Source organism: Physella acuta, unplaced genomic scaffold, assembly GCF_028476545.2.
Source record: "Physella acuta isolate Inbredline_101_S28 unplaced genomic scaffold, ASM2847654v3 ptg000913l, whole genome shotgun sequence".
NCBI lineage: Eukaryota > Metazoa > Mollusca > Gastropoda > Physidae > Physella > Physella acuta.
The window spans coordinates 644994-670610 of NW_026732430.1; the positions used below are offsets into that span (position 1 = coordinate 644994).

General features: G+C 44.0%; 1 protein-coding gene across 1 annotated transcript in view; it reads right to left on the reverse strand.

Moving 5' to 3' along the window:
• Positions 1-4017: 4017 nt before the first annotated feature.
• The window catches only part of LOC131953173 (R-spondin-2), a 34057-nt gene continuing 12457 nt past the window's right edge, over positions 4018-25617 (reverse strand). Inside the window, exons 4-7 of the mRNA XM_059316228.1 lie at positions 6870-7061; positions 6073-6222; positions 5625-5810; positions 4018-4253 (exon numbers count right to left, since the gene is read on the reverse strand). Of these exons, the coding sequence (XP_059172211.1) occupies positions 4018-4253; positions 5625-5810; positions 6073-6222; positions 6870-7061 (764 nt within the window). The remainder of the gene's footprint in view (positions 4254-5624; positions 5811-6072; positions 6223-6869; positions 7062-25617) is intronic.

Sequence of the window (25617 nt, forward strand, 5' to 3'; positions counted from 1 at the left end):
TAGTCGTGTTTAATTTGGTCGTGTTTAATTTAGTCGTGTTTAATTTGGTCGTGTTTAATTTGGTCGTGTTTAATTTAGTCGAGTTTAATTGTTGCTCATGGAGGCCACTGGCTCTCTTAGCTGGGCATAAAGAGATTTTTGGGAGAAGGTTCTGGAAACTCTAGATTCAGGTACCAGGTTTAAGGGTACCTGCCTTTGCCGGGGGAAAGGGGGGGGGGTGTTAAAATCAATTCATAACCATTTAAAAAAATCTTGTTTTTGTGCCATTTTTTGGCAAAGTATTTGGGTCAAGGTGACGTTACAATTACAGTTGTCATTAAAGTAGGTCATCTGGTTCCTGTGATCCACTTATGCTTACCAGAACTCTGGACATAGAGTAATAAAACAATCTCGGATACAACATACATCAACCTACATCAAACATACGTCTCATGCAACATACATCTGATACAACATACATCTGATTCCAAAACAAAGAATTTTGTGACGTGAGTTTTTATTTAATTCATTAATGAATTCAGCAACTGAAAGATTTACCAACAGCTGTTGTGTGGTGTGTGTGGGGGTGGGGGGGGGGGGTGAGGGTGTGGTGTTGTGTTGGAGGTTAAGTGGGTGTTGGGGTGTATAGTAGCGAGGCATGACGTGTGATGTTGATGTGTGGTGAGGTGTACTATAATGGGGAAGGTGTAATGTTGGGGGTGTGGTGAGGTGTGGTGAGGTGAGATGTACTATAATGGGGAAGGTATATTGTTGGGGGTGAGGTGAGGTGTACTATAATGGGGAAGGTGTAATGTTGGGGGTGTGGTGAGGTGTGGTGAGGTGTGGTGAGGTGAGGTGAGATGTACTATAATGGGGAAGGTATATTGTTGGGGGTGAGGTGAGGTGTACTATAATGGGGAAGGTGTAATGTTGGGGGTGTGGTGAGGTGTGGTGAGGTGAGGTGTACTAAAATGGGGAAGGTGTAATGTTGGGGTGTGGTGAGGTGTACTATAATGGGGAAGGTGTAATGTTGGGTGTGTGGTGAGGTGTGGTGAGGTGAGGTGTACTATAATGGGGAAGGTGTAATGTTGGGGGTGTGGTGAGGTGTGGTGAGGTGAGGTGTACTATAATGGGGAAGGTGTAATGTTGGGTGTGTGGTGAGGTGTGGTGAGGTGAGGTGTACTATAATGGGGAAGGTGTAATGTTGGGTGTGTGGTGAGGTGTACTATAATGGCGAAGGTGTAATGTTGGGGGTGTGGTGAGGTGTACTGTAATGGGGAAGGTGTAATGTTGGGGGTGTGGTGACGTGTGGTACTGGGCTGGGATTGTTGGGGTGTGGTCTCAGCATAAAACCAGATCTGTCACGTGGTAATCAGCCGACATTATGACGTCACATGGCATAGATCCCACCAAATGGCACACAGTATTGAAGAATAAAATGTCAATTGAAAAACACCGTTTCAAAATGAACAAGGCCAGATCAATTGTTCCATCGCTGGCCATAAATGACACAATTAATTTACATGGCATGTTAGGAATTTGTAACAACAACAGTGAGAGGTCATCGGTTCAGTCAATGACTAAATGGCCAAGTTCAGTCAATGACTAAATGGCCAAGTCCAGTCAATGACTTAATGACCAAGTTTAGTCAATCACTTAATGGCCAAGTTCAGTCAATGACTTAATGGCCAAGTTCAGTCAATGACTTAATGACCAAGTTTAGTCAATCACTTAATGGCCAAGTTCAGTCAACGACTTAATGGCCAAGTTCAGTCAATGACTTAATGACCAAGTTTAGTCAATCACTTAATGACCAAGTTCAGTCATTAAATCAATAACTTAGTTAAATCCTTGATTTAATGACCCAGTTCAATCCTTGAATCAATGACCCAGTTCAATTATTAAATTAATGACCCAATTCAATAACTGAATCAAATACCAAGGTAAGTGATTGACTTAATGACGCTGTTCAATCATTGGTTCGTGAACCAGTGCTTTAAATCAATCACTCAAACAATTAGCATCCCGTTCAATTTTTCAATAAATTTATCACCAAATGTGTTATTGATGAGAGATGACATAAACTTAATGAATGGATGAGAAATTAACTAATTAGAAAAAAATATTATGTCAAAAAACAAAATAGTTATCATTTAATACATTTTGATTACTAAGTTGAGTAAAACGCTGAATCAACCATACAAAAACGAAAGTACAAAAACACGTTAAATTATAGAAGCTGATTTTTGTGTAAACAAATATTTAGAATGTAAACAGCAATAAAAGATCTTCATCCGTTCTTCGTGTGTTCTTAAGATTTTGATCACAGCAGTTATCCTAGAGCAGATCTTCATTACACATCACAGACAACAGCACATAGGTACACATCACATAGGTACACAGCACATAGGTACACATCACACAGGTACACATCACATAGGTACACATTACATAGATACACAGCACATAGGTACACAGCACAGACACAGCACATAGGTACACAGCACATAGGTACACATCACATAGGTACACAGCACATAGGTACACATAATATAAGCTACACACCACATAAGCTACACACCACATAAGCTACACAACACATACGCTTCACACCACATACAGACCACACCACATATACACCACATACACACCACAGCTACACACCACAAACACACATATATTTGAAGCCGTGTTTCTCGATGTTCACTTTGTACGGCTCACGTTTGATTTCTTCGATTATTTCCCCTTCAACTTTGAACTCCCACAACCGGATGTTGAAAGAACCAACCGTTTTAGCTCCCAGCTCTCCTGCTGACCACCTCAGCACACACAGAGCTAAACGAGTGCTCGGCCCTTGTATTGACCAGCTTTAAGTGGTCTCACGGCAGGGGCGGCGACTGAGTGGTAATTATTGCTTTAATTAGGGTCCCGTCTCATCCAAACCGACCATCTCCAGCCGAAGTGATAGCAGAGTACACGCACAGTGACATCTAGGCAAAAACCTTGGGACATTGTGTATACAATTCAGAGTTCAGACTGGAAAACTTGTAACACTTTGTATTGAATTCAGACTGGATACATCGTAACACTTCGGTTAACTACAGCTCGAGAACGTTGCAACATTTGGTATTGAATTCAGACAAAAACTTGTAACACTGTATTGAATTCAGACTGGAAACATTGTAACAGTTTGTATTGAATTACGACAGAAAAAAAATTTTTAACACTTGGGATTGAATACAACCTTCTGCGTAACTCTCTATCTAAAGAAATATTTAACTGAGGTTTGTTTTCAATTGAAGGGAGACAATTGAAGCTTTATTAAAATATTGAGTTTAGATTATCATCAGTTATCCCCCTTATGAACCTGGAGCACAGAGCGTAGAAAGCGATGACGTAAGCAGCAGACGTGGACGAGACGTATCTGGGCGGTCCCCGTGAGACACTCGGCCACGTGTGACTTGTAGCGCCCCCTCTATGTGCCTCTTGGGAAAAAGGAAAAGTTGTATCAACATTTCGAATATACACGAAACAAAGTGTGTATTGTAAATCCATGCTTGACCTTTAGCACAAGGTACATATTTTAGATGAATGACCGCTAGATTTTCATTTCGTTCACGAGAATGAAAAAAAAAGAAATACATTTTGTAACTGATGAAATAAGGGGTGGAGCTATAGTTTGTAAACAGGCAAACATGAATAGAGGGGGCGTGTTATATGCATGTACATCAAGAGCATCAATCAAATTGGCTGCCGTAGTATTTTCTACATCTAAACCACATAATGATAGAATGTTGGATAGGGAGTGGTATCGACTTAAGTGGTATCGCCACATGTGAACTGGTATCGTCACATGAGAACTGGTATCGTTCCATTAGGTATCGTCACATGTGAACTGGTATCGTCACATGTGGTAACGTCACATGTGGACTGGTATCGTTACATGTGAACTGGTATCGTCACATGAAAACTGGTATCGTCCCATTTGGTATCGTCACTACCCCCACGAAACGAGCGCCCTAGCACGAGCGCCCTAGCTCAGAAATTTTGGATGCGCCCCCTTCGACACCTCATCTTGCATCCCCGACATGGTCTGCGCAGGCGCACTTTCTTCTTGCGGGTGGGATATTTCCGGTTGTCCCTCCGCCTCCCGCCCCACTTTCTACCTCTCCGTGCGGGGAATCGTCTCCCCCCCGGGCGCCGCCATTTTTTCCTCCGGCGTCTGTCCTTCCTCTTCTTCTTCTTCCTGTTCCTCTTGGGGCGTTGACACTCTCCTGGGTTGAAGAAAAACCAGTCTGTACATAGAAGTGGCTTTTGGTTACATGGTTGACTGGTTACACGGTTAGTGGTTAAATTCCCAACCATTATAGGCTAATAGTGGTTATATTGTTATGTGGTTATTTTGTTATGTGGTTATTTGTTATATCGCCATAGATAGCGTGGCTATTTACTAAACAACATAGCGAGTAGGGGTTAAAATCTGATTGTTACTGGGCGCTACTCATGAATTTCTCTGGACGCCGAAAGTTTTTTTGTTAGTAAATTAAACATGCAGATGACACGCCCCCTGTGTTCATGTGTGGCAACCACATGTGGATGTGAGATCACAGGCAAGTGGTAACTCGACTAGAGGTAACACAGGTAAGTGTTATCATAGAGGTGACACAGGTAAGTGGTAACTTGGGTAGAGAGGTAACATAAATAGTTATCACAGATAAACAGGTAACTGAGAGGTAACATAAAGTTAACATGGGTAAATTGGTAACCGAGTAATAACAGGGTTGATAGGTAACACATTAAAATATGTAACAATTAAAATCAAGGGTAATTCAAGAATTGAAATATCAATTTAGTAGTTAAATTATAAGTGAGTTGTGATTTATGTTGTCATCATGATGTGGGTGACATCAACATGTCATAACGATGTGGGTGACATCAAAATGTCATCATGATGTGGGTGACATCAAAATGTCATCATGATGTGTGACATCAAAATGTCATTATGATGTAGGTGACATCAAAATGTCATCATGATGTGGGTGACATCAAAATGTCACCATGTGGGTAACATCAAAATGTCATCATGATGTGTGTGACATCAAAATGTCATCATGATGTGTGTGACATCAAAATATCATCATGATGTGTGTGACATCAAAATGTCATCATGATGGTGACATCAAAATGTCATCATGATGGTGACATCAAAATGTCATCATGATGTGTGTGACATCAAAATGTCATCATGATGGTGACATCAAAATGTCATCATGATGGTGACATCAAAATGTCATCATGATGTGTGTGACATCAAAATGTCATCATGATGTGTGTGACATCAAAATGTCATCATAATGCGGGTGACATCAAAATGTCATCATGAGGTGTGACATCAACATGTCATCATGATGTGTGTGACATCAAAATGTCATCATGATGTGTGTGACATCAAAATGTCATCATGATGCGGGTGACATCAAAATGTCATCATGATGTGTGACTTACCATCATGATGTGTGATTTACCATCATGATGTGTGCCTTACCATCATGATGTGTGACTTACCATCATGATGTGTGACTTACCATCATGATGTGTGACTTACCATCATGATGTGTGACTTACCATCATGATGTGTGACTTACCATCACAGTGTCTCTGTGCCAGCTGACAGCGTTGCGAGTCGGTCAAGGCCGGACACGGCTCGCCGTTGGCCGATGCCGGCTGTAGAACCGGCCGGGTCCGGGTCTGTGTGCCGTACCGGAAGCCGCAGGTTTGGCCGTTCCTCGTGCACTCGGTCCAGGGAGACCATCCCCCGGGGATACAGTCAACTAAACACCGGAAGTAGAGGTCGATCAGGTAACACAACACTTACTTTATTTTCATTAAATTGACTTCTTAAAGTTCTTCTAATGTTATTTCACCGAGAGTATTAAGGGAAATAACTCAGCATTAACAAAGTGTCAATAATATTTGGCAATTATCGTTCTTATATAAACACAAAATTTTCAGACAACCGTCAGTGCAAATGGGGGTTGCTTACCCGTGTCTTCCGACAATTAGCTTACCCCTGTCTTCCAGACCCTCACTTACCCCTGTCCTTGCACTCGTTGGTAAAGTTGGCGTAGTAGAGTCCATTGGGGCAGCTCTCGACACACTGCCCACCGTACAGCAGGTAGGGCGACTCGCACATAACACAAAACTGGCGGCTGAAGCAGTTGTAGCAGTTGCGTATGTGGCATTCTGGAACAGGATGGGCATTCGTCAGTCACACACACACAGAAACACTCACACACACACACGCTCACACTCACACACACACAGACACAGAGACACTCACGCTCACACACACAGACACTCACACGCACACATACTCACACACACACACACTCACACACTCATTTTACACATGCTCCAGCTCATACTCTCATAACACTCACACACTCACACTCTCTCACACACACACTAACTCAATCACTAACTCACACACACACACACACACACTCACACACATATATATAACTAGCCATCCACCCATAGACACACAATACAAACACACACACACACACACACACATATATATATATATATATATATATATATATATATATATATATATATATATATATATATATATATATATATATATATATATATTTATTTATAAATATTTATTTATTTATTTTATTAATGTTTATATAAAAATTTCATAATTTAAAAACAATTTAATCTTCGAATGTATGAAACACAACGATTAAGTTAGATTGTGCCAAGTTTAAGGTCTGTATATAGCGGTGAGTCATTAAAGTAGTGTTAGATTTCAAGTATAAAGATTGAAGACAAAGAATTTAAAGGACATAATCATAATGAAGGAAGAAAGATGTACTCACTGACACACTTGTTAAAATACTGCTCACGCTGCCTGTAGTAGCCGACAGGACAGGACAGCGTGCAGATGCCGATCTCACGTGCATTCTGTCGGTGCAGAAAGAGATACAGGCTGTCCTCGCACGCCACGCAGCCGTTGACTGGGGAGCACGCAGTGCAGCCTCTGGGGCACAGGGGGAACCGTCCCACTATAGCTGTGGAGAAATGGTATATGGCTGCAGCTAGGGGAACCGTCCCACTATAGCTGTGGAGAAATGGCATGTGGCTGCAGCTAGGGAAACCGTCCCACTATAGCTGTGGAGAAATGGCATATGGCTGCAGCTAGGGGAACCGTCCGACTATTGCTGTGGAGAAATGGTATATGGCTGCAGCTAGGGGAACCGTCCCACTATTGCTGTGGAGAAATGGCATATGGCTGCAGCTAAGGGAACCGTCCCACTATTGCTGTGGAGAAATGGTATATGGCTGCAGCTAGGGAATCCTATTGCTGTGGAGAAAGGGCATATGGCTGCAGCTAGGGAACCGTCCCACTATTGCTGTGGAGAAATGGTAAATGGCTGCAGCTAGGGGAACCTATTGCTGTGGAGAAAGGGCATATGGCTGCAGCTAGGGAACCGTCCCACTATTGCTGTGGAGAAATGGTAAATGGCTGCAGCTAGGGGAACCTATTGCTGTGGAGAAAGGGCATATGGCTGCAGCTAGGGAACCGTCCCACTATTGCTGTGGAGAAAGGGCATATGGCTGCAGCTAGGGAACCGTCCCACTATTGCTGTGGAGAAATGGTAAATGGCTGCAGCTAGGGGAACCTATTGCTGTGGAGAAAGGGCATATGGCTGCAGCTAGGGAACCGTCCCACTATTGCTGTGGAGAAATGGCATATGGCTGCAGCTAAGGGAACCGTCCCACTATAGCTGTGGAGAAATGGTATATGGCTGCAGCTATGGGAACCGTCCCACTATAGCTGTGGAGAAATGGTATATGGCTGCAGCTAGGGGAACCGTCCCACTATTGCTATGGAGAAATGGTATATGGCTGCAGCTATGGGAACTGTCCCACTATAGCTGTGGAGAAATGGCATGTGGCTGCAGCTAGGGAAACCGTCCCACTATTGCTGTGGAGAAATGGCGTATGGCTGCAGCTAGGGGAACCGTCCGACTATTGCTGTGGAGAAATGGTATATGGCTGCAGCTAGGGGAACCGTCCCACTATTGCTGTGGAGAAATGGCATATGGCTGCAGCTAGGGGAACCGTCCCACTATTGCTGTGGAGAAATGACATATGGCTGCAGCTAGGGGAACCTATTGCTGTGGAGAAAGGGCATATGGCTGCAGCTAGGGAACCGTCCCACTATTGCTGTGGAGAAAGGGCATATGGCTGCAGCTAGGGAACCGTCCCACTATTGCTGTGGAGAAATGGTAAATGGCTGCAGCTAGGGGAACCTATTGCTGTGGAGAAAGGGCATATGGCTGCAGCTAGGGAACCGTCCCACTATTGCTGTGGAGAAATGGCATATGGCTGCAGCTAAGGGAACCGTCCCACTATAGCTGTGGAGAAATGGTATATGGCTGCAGCTATGGGAACCGTCCCACTATAGCTGTGGAGAAATGGTATATGGCTGCAGCTAGGGGAACCGTCCCACTATTGCTATGGAGAAATGGTATATGGCTGCAGCTATGGGAACTGTCCCACTATAGCTGTGGAGAAATGGCATGTGGCTGCAGCTAGGGAAACCGTCCCACTATTGCTGTGGAGAAATGGCGTATGGCTGCAGCTAGGGGAACCGTCCGACTATTGCTGTGGAGAAATGGTATATGGCTGCAGCTAGGGGAACCGTCCCACTATTGCTGTGGAGAAATGGCATATGGCTGCAGCTAGGGGAACCGTCCCACTATTGCTGTGGAGAAATGACATATGGCTGCAGCTAGGGGAACTGTCCCACTATTGCTGTGGAGAAATGGCATATGGCTGCAGCTAGGGGAACCGTCCCACTATTGCTGTGGAGAAATGGCATATGGCTGCAGCTAAGGAAACCGTCCCACTATTGCTGTGGAGAAATGGCATATGGCTGTAGCTAGAGGAACCGTCCCACTATTGCTGTGGAGAAATGGCGTATGGCTGCAGCTAGGGGAACCGTCCCACTATTGCTGTGGAGAAATGGCATATGGCTGCAGCTAAGGGAACCGTCCCACTATTGCTGTGGAGAAATGGCATATGGCTGCAGCTAGGGGAACCGTCCAACTATTGCTGTGGAGAAATGGTATATGGCTGCAGCTATGGGAACCGTCCCACTATTGCTGTGGAGAAATGGTATATGGCTGCAGCTAATGGAACCGTCCCACTATTGCCGTGGAGAAATGGTATATGGCTGCAGCTAGGGGAACCGTCCAACTATTGCTGTGGAGAAATGGTATATGGCTGCAGCTATGGGAACCGTCCCACTATTGCTGTGGAGAAATGGTATATGGCTGCAGCTAGGGGAACCGTCCCACTATTGCTGTGGAGAAATGGCATATGGCTGCAGCTAAGGGAACCGTCCCACTATTGCTGTGGAGAAATGGCATATGGCTGCAGCTAGGGGAACCGTCCAACTATTGCTGTGGAGAAATGGCATATGGCTGCAGCTAAGGGAACCGTCCCACTATTGCTGTGGAGAAATGGCATATGGCTGAATCTAGGGGAACTGTCCCACTATTGCTGTGGAGAAATGGCATATGGCTGCAGCTAGGGAACCGTCCCACTATTGTTGTGGAGAAATGGCATATGGCTGCAGCTAGAGGAACCGTCCCACTATTGCTGTGGAGAAATGGCATATGGCTGCAGCTAGGGGAACCGTCCCACTATAGCTGTGGAGAAATGGCATATGGCTGCAGCTAGGGGAACCGTCCCACTATTGCTGTGGAGAAATGGCATATGGCTGCAGCTAGGAGAACTACTGGCTGCAGCTAGAAAAGTAACTGGTTAGTGTTTGGTGTGGTTGATGTGTGGTTAAGTGAAAGTCTGTCGTGTGGTTTATTAAAGGTGTGATGGGCGCTAGTGTTCAATAGAGGGTTTAAAAAGTGTAGTTTGTGTTATCTTAGTGGCAAGGAGAGGGGTGTGTCACATAGGAGGGGGGTATAAAGACAGGGGTGTGTCCTATGGGGGGTATAAAGACAGGGGTGTGTCCTATGGGGGGGGGTATAAAGACAGGGGTATGTCCTATGGGGGAGGACAGGGGTGTGTCACATGGGGGGGGTATAAAGACAGGGGTGTGTCACATGGGGGAGGACAGGGGTGTGTCACATGGGGGGGTATAAAGACAGGGGTATGTCCTATGGGGGAGGACAGGGGTGTGTCACATGGGGGGGGGTATAAAGACAGGGGTGTGTCCTATGGGGGGGGGTATAAAAACAGGGGTGTGTCCTATGGGGGGGGGGGGTATAAAGACAGGGGTGTGTCCCATGGGGGGTATAAAGACAGGGGTGTGTCCTATGGGGGGGTATAAAGACAGGGGTGTGTTCCATGGGGGGTATAAAGACAGGGGTGTGTCCTATGGGGAAGGACAGGGGTGTGTCACATGGGGGAGGACAGGGGTGTGTCACATGGGAGGGGGGTATAAAGACAGGGGTGTGTCCCATGGGGGGTATAAAGACAGGGGTGTGTCCCATGGGGAAGGACAGGGGTGTGTCACATGGGGGGGGGTATAAAGACAGGGGTGTGTTCCATGAGGGAGGACAGGGGTGTGTCCTATGGGGAAGGACAGGGGTGTGTCACATGGGGGGTTAAAGACAGGGGTGTTTCCCATGGGGGGTATAAAGACAGGGGTGTGTCCCATGGGGAAGGACAGGGGTGTGTCACATGGGGGGTTAAAGACAGGGGTGTTTCCCATGGGGGGTATAAAGACAGGGGTGTGTCCCATGGGGAAGGACAGGGGTGTGTCCCATGGGGGGTATAAAGACAGGGGTGTGTCCCATGGGGGGGTATAAAGACAGGGGTGTGTCCCATGGGGGGTATAAAGACAGGGGTGTGTCCCATGGGGGGGGGTATAAAGACAGGGGTGTGTCACATGGGGGAGGACAGGGGTGTGTCCCATGGGGGGTTAAAGACAGGGGTGTGTCACATGGGGGAGGACAGGGGTGTGTCACATGGGGTATAAAGACAGGGGTGTGTCGCATGGGGGGTATGTGTCATAGCACGCACGTGATTGTTTTGGCACCAACATATTTACAGTGGTCTACTAACCACAAACATGACATTTGTCTACTGACATAATCACATTTCTACTGACATGATCACGTGACATTTGTCTACTGACATAATCACATGTCTACTGACATGATCGTCTGCCAAAGAAAATATTTGGACCACCTCTACTAAAACTCGAAATAAAACGGGCGCTATGTCACACCTATCTCGCGAGCTCGGGATTTCGTTGATACGTGGCTCGCTGTACACTATCGCGTGAATCTCGTTGCTTGTCGCGTGAATCTCGTCGGTTGCATGAATCATGTCAGCAATTGAGTTTTGACCTTGACTTTAATGAAATAATAAAACTTGGGTTTTTCAAAAATCAAATTTTACGACATAATAAAACTCCAGCTTTTGATACATGAATGTTTGACATGTAATATATAGTTAAAATGATTTCCAGAAAAATGCGTAAACGGTAAATTGCGCAATGGAAAACTGCGCACGTAAAAATACACAAATGCAAACATATTACACTTATACACATTAATTTCGTCATTTTTCGCGGAAAAGTGTTTTATGCTACAATGTACACTCTATTATGTTTATGTCTATAAATGCTCGATTTAAGTAACCATACATGCACTTGCACACTTTAGTGAGCAGTTTTCCATTGCGCATCTTTCCTGTCACCAGTAAGAATTATCTTTTAAAATATTGGATCAGATAATTGTTTTACTATCTGCGGCCAGGCTACACGGAAATAGAATTCGTACAGAAGATGTAAATCTGGAATGTACTTTTGACCTGCAGATAAATTTGATTTAAATGTGGTTTAAAGCTAGAAACTGAAAGAAAATGCTTTTTAAAATACTGTAATGTAATGGGTGTTGTAAAGCGATATTTGAGTTAAATTAGTTTATGTTTTAACTCAATATTTGTCTGCAAACAAAACCTCTTGAAAAAGTTTATTTTCACCAATCCAACTCGAATTTCAATGTATCTTTAATGGCCGCATGGCGCAGGCTCTCTAAAGGCACGGTGCGCACACGAAGTGCGTACTTGAATCTAGAGACGGTGCGCACACGAAGTGCGTACTTGAATCTAGAGACGTCTGCTGTACTTGACATCTCTGATCGCTTCCATTCATTCGCCCCCCCCCCCACCCCGCGGGTATTCTACTGAAACGAGAGATGGCCCAGACACGTAAAGGGACAGAGTTTACAGTTTTCAAATAAATATTTGCGCTGTATTCTTCAAAAAACTGAAAAGCCGTCAAAGACGTCTCGGAAAGTTAACGCAATACTGTCATAAGTGGGCTGGATTTAGATAACAACTTAGATCACTTGCTACTTAGTTCATGAGTTTAAAATAACTTTATAAAGATGAGAGTAGTGGAAAGGGGAGATAAATCCCGGGACGCTGAGTTACTCGTCAGTTGTGTGACGTGTTGCACTGCAATGTTTGATTCGATTAAAAAAAGCTTGCAATGAACAAAATACTAGAGAAAACACAAAGGAAATGGGATTGTTTCGTTTATGAAATTTAGAATTAAAAGTTTGATTTAACTACTAGCTAGTGCCGTGTGGGAGATGGGAATGGTGAAATTGTCTAGGTTAGTGTGTGTGTGTGTGAACAAAAACTTAAACACACTATGTGTGACACACTGTCACACAAACTGTGTTTAATTAGGTTCAATGGGGCGTGGGTGCGTTTAAGTTCATTTTTTACGATATTTAAATGGAAAATAGTTTTAAAACGGAATACATTAAATGTATGCAGAATTTAAAAAAAAATTGCAGCAGAAGAATATGATAGTGATCATGTACCATCTATTGACGTCACAAAGTACCATTTAATGAAACGTTACAAAGTACCTTGTAAGTTTTAAAAACTTTTTAGCTAAAAAACTACCGTCTAGTCTATCTACTGCACTTGTCTACAGCGTGTGTATGTGTGTGTGTGTGTGTGTAGTGTGTGTGGTGGGGAGGGGGTGGAGTTTATTGGTTTTAGGGTGCTCGGCTGGGACGGAGGAGCCATATTTACTGACATGCACGAAGATGGTCTAGGAAAAACAAACATCGTATTTTAAGACACATTGAGACACACGAAGCTATTGGACACAGAAACCCATTGAGATACACGGAGTTACAGTACAGAGACACATTGAGACACACGGAGCTATAGGATACAGAGACACATTGAGACACACGGAGTTAAAGGACACATAGACACATTGAGACACACGGAGTTATTGGACACAGAAACCCATTGAGCTTCGAAGACCTATCGTGTTAGTTGACATTAGGAAATCGTGATCTGTTCTATAGGATTCAGAGAGTTGTCGTCCTGCAAGATTCCTCAAGTTGACAGACACTGGGGCATATCTATAATACATGAGGGCAGACACTGGGGCATATCTATAATACATGAGGGCAGACACTGGGGCATATCTATAATACATGAGGGCAGACACTGGGGCATATATAGAATACATGAGTTGATAGACACTGGGGCATATATAGAATACATGAGTTGATAGACTGGGGCATATCTAGAATACATGAGGGCAGACACTGGGGCATATCTAGAATACATGAGTTGATAGACACTGGGGCATATATAGAATACATGAGTTGATAGACTGGGGCATATCTAGAATACATGAGGGCAGACACTGGGGCATATCTAGAATACATGAGGGCAGAAACTGGGGCATATCTAGAATACATGAGTTGATAGACACTGGGGCATATCTAGGATACATGAGTTGATAGACACTGGGGCATATCTAGAACACATGAGTTGATAGACACTGGGGCATATCTAGAATACATGAGGGCAGACACTGGGGCATATCGAGAATACATGAGGGCAGAAACTGGGGCATATCTAGAATACATGAGTTGATAGACACTGGGGCATATCTAGGATACATGAGTTGATAGACACTGGGGCATATCTAGAATACATGAGGGCAGACACTGGGGCATATCTAGGATACATGAGTTGATAGACACTGGGGCATATCTAGAATACATGAGGGCAGACACTGGGGCATATCTAGAATACATGAGGGCAGACACTGGGGCATATCTAGAACACATGAGTTGATAGACACTGGGGCATATCTAGAATACATGAGGGCAGACACTGGGGCATATCTAGAATACATGAGGGCAGAAACTGGGGCATATCTAGGATACATGAGTTGATAGACACTGGGGCATATCTAGAATACATGAGGGCAGACACTGGGGCATATCTAGAATACATGAGGGCAGAAACTGGGGCATATCTAGGATACATGAGTTGATAGACACTGGGGCATATCTAGAATACATGAGGGCAGACACTGGGGCATATCTAGAATACATGAGGGCAGACACTGGGGCATATCTAGAATACATGAGGGCAGAAACTGGGGCATATCTAGGATACATGAGTTGATAGACACTGGGGCATATCTAGAATACATGAGTTGATAGACACTGTGGCATATCTAGAATACATGAGGGCAGACACTGGGGCATATCTAGGATACATGAGTTGATAGACACTGGGGCATATCTAGAATACATGAGGGCAGACACTGGGGCATATCTAGAATACATGAGTTGATAGACACTGGGGCATATCTAGAATACATGAGGGCAGACACTGGGGCATATCTAGAATACATGAGTTGATAGACACTGGGGCATATCTAGAATATACACAAGACGGAGAATAGTTTTTTTAAATTCTAAAGACCCCCCCCCCCCCGTTGGTAGGAGCTGGGGGCGTCACTGGTACACTGGGCCCTTTCAGCCACGGGACGCGGGCGGCGGGATAAAAGCGATGCAATTAAATTGTTAAATAGATGATTCGAGCAGGGCCTCACTGGCATGTTCGACCCTGAGATTCGAACAAGGGGCTCCGTTGTTCCGGGGGTCGGGCTTTGATTGGCCCGGGCCACAGAACTTTCTGCCTGCACAAGCGGTTGGTGACTTGGTCAATTCACCGGATTACACCTGACAGTCACCTGATTACACCTTACATTTACCTGATTACACCTTACTTTCACCAATTACATCTTACATTCACCGGATTACACGTTACATTCACCTGATTACACCTTACATTCACCGGATTACACCTTATATTCACCTGATTACACCGTACATTCACCGGATTACACCTTACATTCACCTGATTACATCTTACATTCACCAGATTACACCTTACATTCACCAGATTACACCTTACATTCACCTGATTACATCTTACATTCACCTGATTACATCTTACATTCACCTGATTATACCTTACATTCACCTGATTACACCTTACATTCACCTGATTACACCTTACATTCATCGAATTACACCTTACATTCACCTGATTACATCTTACATTCACCTGATTACACCTCAAATTCACCAGATTACACCTTACATTCACCTGATTACATCTTACATTCACCTGATTAAACCTTACATTCACCGGGTTACACCTTACATTCACCTGATTACACCTTACATTTACCTGATTACACCTTACATTCACCGGATTACACGTTACATTCACCTGATTACACCTTACTTTCACCAATTACACCTGAAATTCATCGAATTGCACCTTACATTCACCTGATTACACCTTACATTTACCTGATTACACCTTACATTCACCTGATTACACCTTACATTCACCTGATTACATCTTACATTCACCGGATTACACCGTACATTCACTAGCTTACACCTCACATTCACCGGATTACACCTTATATTCACCTGATTACACCTCAAATTCACCAGATTACACCTTACATTCACCTGATTACATCTTACATTCACCTGATTAAACCTTACATTCACCGGGTTACACCTTACATTCACCTGATTACACCTTACATTTACCTGATTACACCTTACATTCACCGGATTACACGTTACATTCACAAGATTACACCTGACAGTCACCTGATTACACCTGACAGTCACCTGATTACACCTCACATTCACCTGATTACACCTCACATTCACCAATTACACCTTACATTCACCTGATTACACCTTACATTTACCTGATTACACCTTACATTCACCGGATTACACCTTACATTCACCTGATTACACCTCACATTCACCGGATTACACCTTACTTTCACCTGATTACACCTTACATTCACTAGCTTACACCTTCTACAGCTTACACGTCAGTCTATATCGCCGTAGGTGTTGTTCTAAAAATAGCACGGTGACAGTGTGAAAACGGTGGAGGTTGTTGAACGAGCTGATATAAGGAGGTGACATGGACGAATCAATACAGGATGTGCTGAGGGCATGTTGGGTGGGACATGGGGGGTCTAGGCTCATGTGTGGGCAGGGGGTCTAGGCCCGACATGTGGGGTGGGGGTCTAGGCTAGACGTGTGTGCTGGGGGTCGCTATCCCCTGTTGTTTCATATAAGAATATTCGAGAAAGTTTAGGGGAGATCACTCTTGGTTTATTGTTTTCTGGTATACTGAGTATGGGGAGTTTCTAAAATAGTGGGGGAGGGGGAATCGAATTGGAAAAACCCCTTAGCAACATCGTCTCTCTCTCTCTCTCCTTCTGTGTGAATGAGTGTGTGAGCACAATAACTTTTTCTATCAACTTCTTGACGATTTCCGATAACCGGAAGTGGTACTACACTTTACTTCCGGTTTAATAAGAGCATTAAAACATTTATAATTTTATATCATATTCTCATTAAGAAACTTTTTTTAAGAACTTACAGCCTGTGTGCTTTAACAAATTAATTAATTAATTAAAATAAAACAATGGATTTGTTCACAAAGTTACCCATCATTTCCATATCTCGATTCCACGAGATTCCACGAGAAAGTTTAGGGAAGCTGACTCCTGCTGTATTTTTAAAGTTTGCTTGTCATTACAAAATGTAAATACGGCAATTAAACGGAAGATGTGAGGGAAATAGTCTATTAAAATGGTACTTAAATTAATAAAGTACAAAATATATGAAGGAAATAGTCTAAATATTATGTGAGGTATAAAAATGGTAGTTCAATACAAAAGATTTGAAAATATATTCAAAATATTATGTGAGGTATAAAAATGGTAGTCAAATAAAGTACAAAAGATTTGAAGGGAATATTCTAAATATTATGTGAGGTATAAAAATGGTAGTTAAATAAAGTGCGTAATATTGTACACCTAATGGCACTGATTCATGTTTTGGAATGTTCCATTTCATCAGCTCCACTGGGGTGGGGAAATACCTGCTGTAACGGGCTATGTGGATCTACAGAGACCTACACGACGTACAGACCTACACGACGTACAGACCTACACGACGTACAAACCTACACGACGTGCAGACCTACAGAGACCTACTCGACGTACAGACCTACTCGACGTACAGACCTACACGACGTACAGACCTACAGAGACCTACACGACGTGCAGACCTTTAGAGACCTACACGACGTGAAGACCTTTAGAGATCTACATGACGTGCAGACCTACATGACGTGCAGACCTACATGACGTGCAGACCTACAGAGACCTATAAGACGTGAAGACCTACAGAGACCTACATGGGGGGGGGGGGATTTTTTTAAAATTCTAATGAATCATTAGTCTAGACATTTTAAAAATGTGAGCGACTATTTGAGACTCAATCCTAGGATTGAATGGGAGAAGTGAAGCAGACGATTGATGACGCGATAAACCAGAGCGTAACGTCAAGCTCATACTCTTGGAATGCAGTTATTCCCCATTAGTGGGCGCACATTGTTACTTCCCTTTACCGTTGTTTGTTTTTAAGGGTTGCTGATCAGCAGAGCGGTGAAGCGAGACGGAGAGCAGTCAGTGGGTTGGCCATTAGCGGCCTGCCCCGGGTCCAACTTTCCATTTTTGGGATTAGGGCGGCTTCGATTTCTCATCGTGGGGGGTGGGGGTGGGTGGGTCCAGCTAACTTTTTATCAGTGACATGTATCTTGTTTTTTGTGGAATTTTTTCCACATGTTCATGTCTACATATTTGTTTTATTAATCAAAACGTTTTTTTTTCATTAGTTCTCCTAAAAAAAACAAAGTTTCAAACTCGAATACTGTATTGTACACGTATCGTGTCGTATAATTTACAAATCGATTACTGCAAAGTAATAGCTCATGAGTCTTAACACCAGGCGATTGTATACAATATCGATCTAAAGAATGTAGTATCGTGAAGGCATCAGACATAATAAACACATGATCACTCCACACAATTAGCCCACCCGATTAGCCCACAAGATTAGCCCACCCGATGGGCCCACAAGATTAGCCCACAAGATTAGCCCACAAGATTAGCCCACAAGATTAGCCATCTCGATTAGCCCTCACGATTAGCCCACAAGATTAGCCCACAAGATTAGCCCACAAGATTAGCCCACAAGATTAGCCCACAAGATTAGCCGACACGATAGCTCATGTGCTATTCTAGTCCCAGTCTTTCACATCTAAATCAACAACATCAACAACATTAACAACATCAACAACATCAACAACTTCAACAACATCAACAACATCAACAACAGCAAGAACATCAAGAACAGCTATAACAATAACAACATCAACAACATCAACAACAACATCAAAAACAATAACAACATCAGCAGCATCAACAACATCAACAACATCAACAACAGTAAGAACACCAACAACAGCAAGAACATCAACATCAGCAACAACATCAACAACAGCAAGAACATCAACAACAGCAACAACAAACTTTCTCGAATATTTTTATATAAAACAACAGGGGATGGGAACTCGGGCTATAGACATGATTTTTTAATCCATTTTAAATACTTAAAGTTTTAAAAATAGAATAAAATCTCGTAGACAAAAGAATTGCACACCAAGTGAACGCCAAATTAAAAAAAAGTGCATAATAGTGCGCAATATTATTAGTACTTTAAAAATTTACATTAGTTTTTTGAGAAATCGGAAGAAGCGTAAATTACTACTTCCGGTCAACGGAAATTACTCAAAATTTAACAGAAGGTAGAGAATTAGATCTTATACTTACATGTGAAATTTCAGTTATCTATCTGAAATAGTACTCAAGTTATAGCCTTTTGAAAAATTCTAAGTAGAAAAAGTACCACTTCCGGTTATCGGAAATCGCTCAAAAGTTGATACGGATCTACGATTTTGATAAAATACTTATATATGAAATTTCATCAACCTAGCTGTAACGGTACTCAAGTAATCGTGTTTACACACAGACACACACACAGACAGACAGACACACAGACATACGGACAGTATTGCAAAGCCCAGTTTTTCAGACTGGATTACGCATAAAACCTCTTAATATTGATAAATCTGGATTGATAATTTTTGCCCGATTAAAATAAGTCCTCTATACTTCGGATGTGATGAAGGACTGAGGTGTAATACGGTGAAAATTGTGAAAATTTCAAGTGATTTTTGTGCACGATTACAATACTTTCTCTATACTTCGTGTATACGAGAAAGTAAAAAGACGGATAAAGATAGTTTTTACGTTACGCTGCTTTATGAAAATGTGATGTCATTATCGTCTTTTCTCATTAGTGCACAAGACACGTTGGGCAGATGAAGTAGAGTTCATCTGTTTCAATGACCTCGTCATTTGAAGATTTAGTGTAAACCAAGTAAACACAACAATATGGGAAAATACAGGAGAAATCCCAGGTGGAGTCAGATGAATGGGGAGATGGATGGTTCATACTGTGATCTAACCGGCAACTATAGATACGGTGATGTAACCGGCAACTACAGATACGGTGATGTAACCGGCAACTATAGATACGGTGATGTAACCGGCAACTACAGATACGATGATCTAACCGGCAACTACAGATACGGCAACTACAGATACGGTGATCTAACCGGCAACTATAGATACCGTGATCTAACCGGTAACTACAGATACGGTGATCTAACCGGCAACTACAGATACGGCAACTACAGATACGGTGATGTAACCGGCAACTACAGATACGGTGATCTAACCGGCAACTACAGATACGGTGATGTAACCGGCAACTACAGATACGGTGATCTAACCGGCAACTACAGATACGGTGATGTAACCGGCAACTATAGATACGGTGATGTAACCGGCAACTACAGATACGATGATCTAACCGGCAACTACAGATACGGCAACTACAGATACGGTGATCTAACCGGCAACTATAGATACCGTGATCTAACCGGCAACTACAGATACGGTGATCTAACCGGCAACTACAGATACGGCAACTACAGATACGGTGATGTAACCGGCAACTACAGATACGGTGATCTAACCGGCAACTACAGATACGGTGATGTAACCGGCAACTACAGATACGGTGATCTAACCGGCAACTACAGATACGGTGATGTAACCGGCAACTATAGATACGGTGATGTAACCGGCAACTACAGATACGATGATCTAACCGGCAACTACAGATACGGCAACTACAGATACGGTGATGTAACCGGCAACTACAGATACGGTGATCTAACCGGCAACTACAGATACGGTGATGTAACCGGCAACTACAGATACGGTGATCTAACCGGCAACTATAGATACGGTGATGTAACCGGCAACTACAGATACGGTGATGTAACCGGCAACTACAGATACGGTGATGTAACCGGCAACTATAGATACGGTGATGTAACCGGCAACTACAGATACGATGATCTAACCGGCAACTACAGATACGGCAACTACAGATACGGTGATCTAACCGGCAACTATAGATACCGTGATCTAACCGGTAACTACAGATACGGTGATCTAACCGGCAACTACAGATACGGCAACTACAGATACGGTGATCTAACCGGCAACTACAGATACGGTGATGTAACCGGCAACTACAGATACGGTGATCTAACCGGCAACTACAGATACGGTGATGTAACCGGCAACTATAGATACGGTGATGTAACCGGCAACTACAGATACGATGATCTAACCGGCAACTACAGATACGGCAACTACAGATACGGTGATCTAACCGGCAACTATAGATACCGTGATCTAACCGGCAACTACAGATACGGTGATCTAACCGGCAACTACAGATACGGCAACTACAGATACGGTGATGTAACCGGCAACTACAGATACGGTGATCTAACCGGCAACTACTGATACGGTGATGTAACCGGCAACTACAGATACGGTGATCTAACCGGCAACTACAGATACGGTGATGTAACCGGCAACTATAGATACGGTGATCTAACCGGCAACTACAGATACGGTGATGTAACCGGCAACTACAGATACGGCAACTACAGATACGGTGATGTAACCGGCAACTACAGATACGGTGATCTAACCGGCAACTACAGATACGGTGATGTAACCGGCAACTATAGATACCGTGATCTAACCGGCAACTACAGATACGGTGATCTAACCGGCAACTACAGATACGGCAACTACAGATACGGCAACTACAGATACGGTGATGTAACCGGCAACTACAGATACGGTGATCTAACCGGCAACTACAGATACGGTGATGTAACCGGCAACTACAGATACGGTGATCTAACCGGCAACTACAGATACGGTGATGTAACCGGCAACTATAGATACGGTGATGTAACCGGCAACTACAGATACGGTGATGTAACCGGCAACTACAGATACGGCAACTACAGATACGGTGATGTAACCGACAATTACAGATACAGTGATGTAACCGGCAACTACAGATACGGCAACTACAGATACGATGATGTAACCGGCAACTACAGATACGGCTACTACAGATACGGTGATGTAACCGGCAACTACAGATACGGTGATCTAACCGGCAACTACAGATACGGTGATGTAACCGGCAACTATAGATACGGTGATGTAACCGGCAACTACAGATACGGTGATGTAACCGGCAACTACAGATACGGCAACTACAGATACGATGATGTAACCGGCAACTACAGATACGGCAACTACAGATACGGTGATGTAACCGGCAACTACAGATACGGTGATCTAACCGGCAACTATAGATACGGTGATGTAACCGGCAACTACAGATACGGTGATGTAACCGGCAACTACAGATACGGTGATCTAACCGGCAACTACAGATACGGTGATGTAACCGGCAACTATAGATACGGTGATGTAACCGGCAACTACAGATACGATGATCTAACCGGCAACTACAGATACGGCAACTACAGATACGGTGATCTAACCGGCAACTATAGATACCGTGATCTAACCGGTAACTACAGATACGGTGATCTAACCGGCAACTACAGATACGGCAACTACAGATACGGTGATGTAACCGGCAACTACAGATACGGTGATCTAACCGGCAACTACAGATACGGTGATGTAACCGGCAACTACAGATACGGTGATCTAACCGGCAACTACAGATACGGTGATGTAACCGGCAACTATAGATACGGTGATGTAACCGGCAACTACAGATACGATGATCTAACCGGCAACTACAGATACGGCAACTACAGATACGGTGATCTAACCGGCAACTATAGATACCGTGATCTAACCGGCAACTACAGATACGGTGATCTAACCGGCAACTACAGATACGGCAACTACAGATACGGTGATGTAACCGGCAACTACAGATACGGTGATCTAACCGGCAACGACTGATACGGTGATGTAACCGGCAACTACAGATACGGTGATCTAACCGGCAACTACAGATACGGTGATGTAACCGGCAACTATAGATACGGTGATGTAACCGGCAACTACAGATACGGTGATGTAACCGGCAACTACAGATACGGCAACTACAGATACGGTGATGTAACCGGCAACTACAGATACGGTGATCTAACCGGCAACTACAGATACGGTGATGTAACCGGCAACTATAGATACGGTGATGTAACCGGCAACTACAGATACGGTGATCTAACCGGCAACTACAGATACGGTGATGTAACGGGCAACTACAGATACGGTGATCTAACCGGCAACTATAGATACGGTGATGTAACCGGCAACTACAGATACGGTGATGTAACCGGCAACTACAGATACGGTGATGTAACCGGCAACTACAGATACGGTGATGTAACCGGCAACTATAGATACGGTGATGTAACCGGCAACTACAGATACGATGATCTAACCGGCAACTACAGATACGGCAACTACAGATACGGTGATCTAACCGGCAACTATAGATACCGTGATCTAACCGGTAACTACAGATACGGTGATCTAACCGGCAACTACAGATACGGCAACTACAGATACGGTGATGTAACCGGCAACTACAGATACGGTGATCTAACCGGCAACTACAGATACGGTGATGTAACCGGCAACTACAGATACGGTGATCTAACCGGCAACTACAGATACGGTGATGTAACCGGCAACTATAGATACGGTGATGTAACCGGCAACTACAGATACGATGATCTAACCGGCAACTACAGATACGGCAACTACAGATACGGTGATCTAACCGGCAACTACAGATACCGTGATGTAACCGGCAACTATAGATACGGTGATCTAACCGGCAACTACAGATACGGTGATGTAACCGGCAACTACAGATACGGCAACTACAGATACGGTGATGTAACCGGCAACTACAGATACGGTGATCTAACCGGCAACTACAGATACGGTGATGTAACCGGCAACTATAGATACGGTGATGTAACCGGCAACTACAGATACGGTGATCTAACCGGCAACTACAGATACGGTGATGTAACCGGCAACTACAGATACGGTGATCTAACCGGCAACTATAGATACGGTGATGTAACCGGCAACTACAGATACGGTGATGTAACCGGCAACTACAGATACGGTGATCTAACCGGCAACTACAGATACGGTGATGTAACCGGCAACTATAGATACGGTGATGTAACCGGCAACTACAGATACGATGATCTAACCGGCAACTACAGATACGGCAACTACAGATACGGTGATCTAACCGGCAACTATAGATACCGTGATCTAACCGGTAACTACAGATACGGTGATCTAACCGGCAACTACAGATACGGCAACTACAGATACGGTGATGTAACCGGCAACTACAGATACGGTGATCTAACCGGCAACTACAGATACGGTGATGTAACCGGCAACTACAGATACGGTGATCTAACCGGCAACTACAGATACGGTGATGTAACCGGCAACTATAGATACGGTGATGTAACCGGCAACTACAGATACGATGATCTAACCGGCAACTACAGATACGGCAACTACAGATACGGTGATCTAACCGGCAACTATAGATACCGTGATCTAACCGGCAACTACAGATACGGTGATGTAACCGGCAACTACAGATACGGCAACTACAGATACGGTGATGTAACCGGCAACTACAGATACGGTGATCTAACCGGCAACTACTGATACGGTGATGTAACCGGCAACTACAGATACGGTGATCTAACCGGCAACTACAGATACGGTGATGTAACCGGCAACTATAGATACGGTGATGTAACCGGCAACTACAGATACGGTGATGTAACCGGCAACTACAGATACGGCAACTACAGATACGGTGATGTAACCGGCAACTACAGATACGGTGATCTAACCGGCAACTACAGATACGGTGATGTAACCGGCAACTATAGATACGGTGATGTAACCGGCAACTACAGATACGGTGATCTAACCGGCAACTACAGATACGGTGATGTAACGGGCAACTACAGATACGGTGATCTAACCGGCAACTATAGATACGGTGATGTAACCGGCAACTACAGATACGGTGATGTAACCGGCAACTACAGATACGGTGATGTAACCGGCAACTACAGATACGGTGATGTAACCGGCAACTATAGATACGGTGATGTAACCGGCAACTACAGATACGATGATCTAACCGGCAACTACAGATACGGCAACTACAGATACGGTGATCTAACCGGCAACTATAGATACCGTGATCTAACCGGTAACTACAGATACGGTGATCTAACAGGCAACTACAGATACGGCAACTACAGATACGGTGATGTAACCGGCAACTACAGATACGGTGATCTAACCGGCAACTACAGATACGGTGATGTAACCGGCAACTACAGATACGGTGATCTAACCGGCAACTACAGATACGGTGATGTAACCGGCAACTATAGATACGGTGATGTAACCGGCAACTACAGATACGATGATCTAACCGGCAACTACAGATACGGCAACTACAGATACGGTGATCTAACCGGCAACTACAGATACCGTGATGTAACCGGCAACTATAGATACGGTGATCTAACCGGCAACTACAGATACGGTGATGTAACCGGCAACTACAGATACGGCAACTACAGATACGGTGATGTAACCGGCAACTACAGATACGGTGATCTAACCGGCAACTACAGATACGGTGATGTAACCGGCAACTATAGATACGGTGATGTAACCGGCAACTACAGATACGGTGATCTAACCGGCAACTACAGATACGGTGATCTAACCGGCAACTACAGATACGGTGATGTAACCGGCAACTACAGATACGGTGATCTAACCGGCAACTA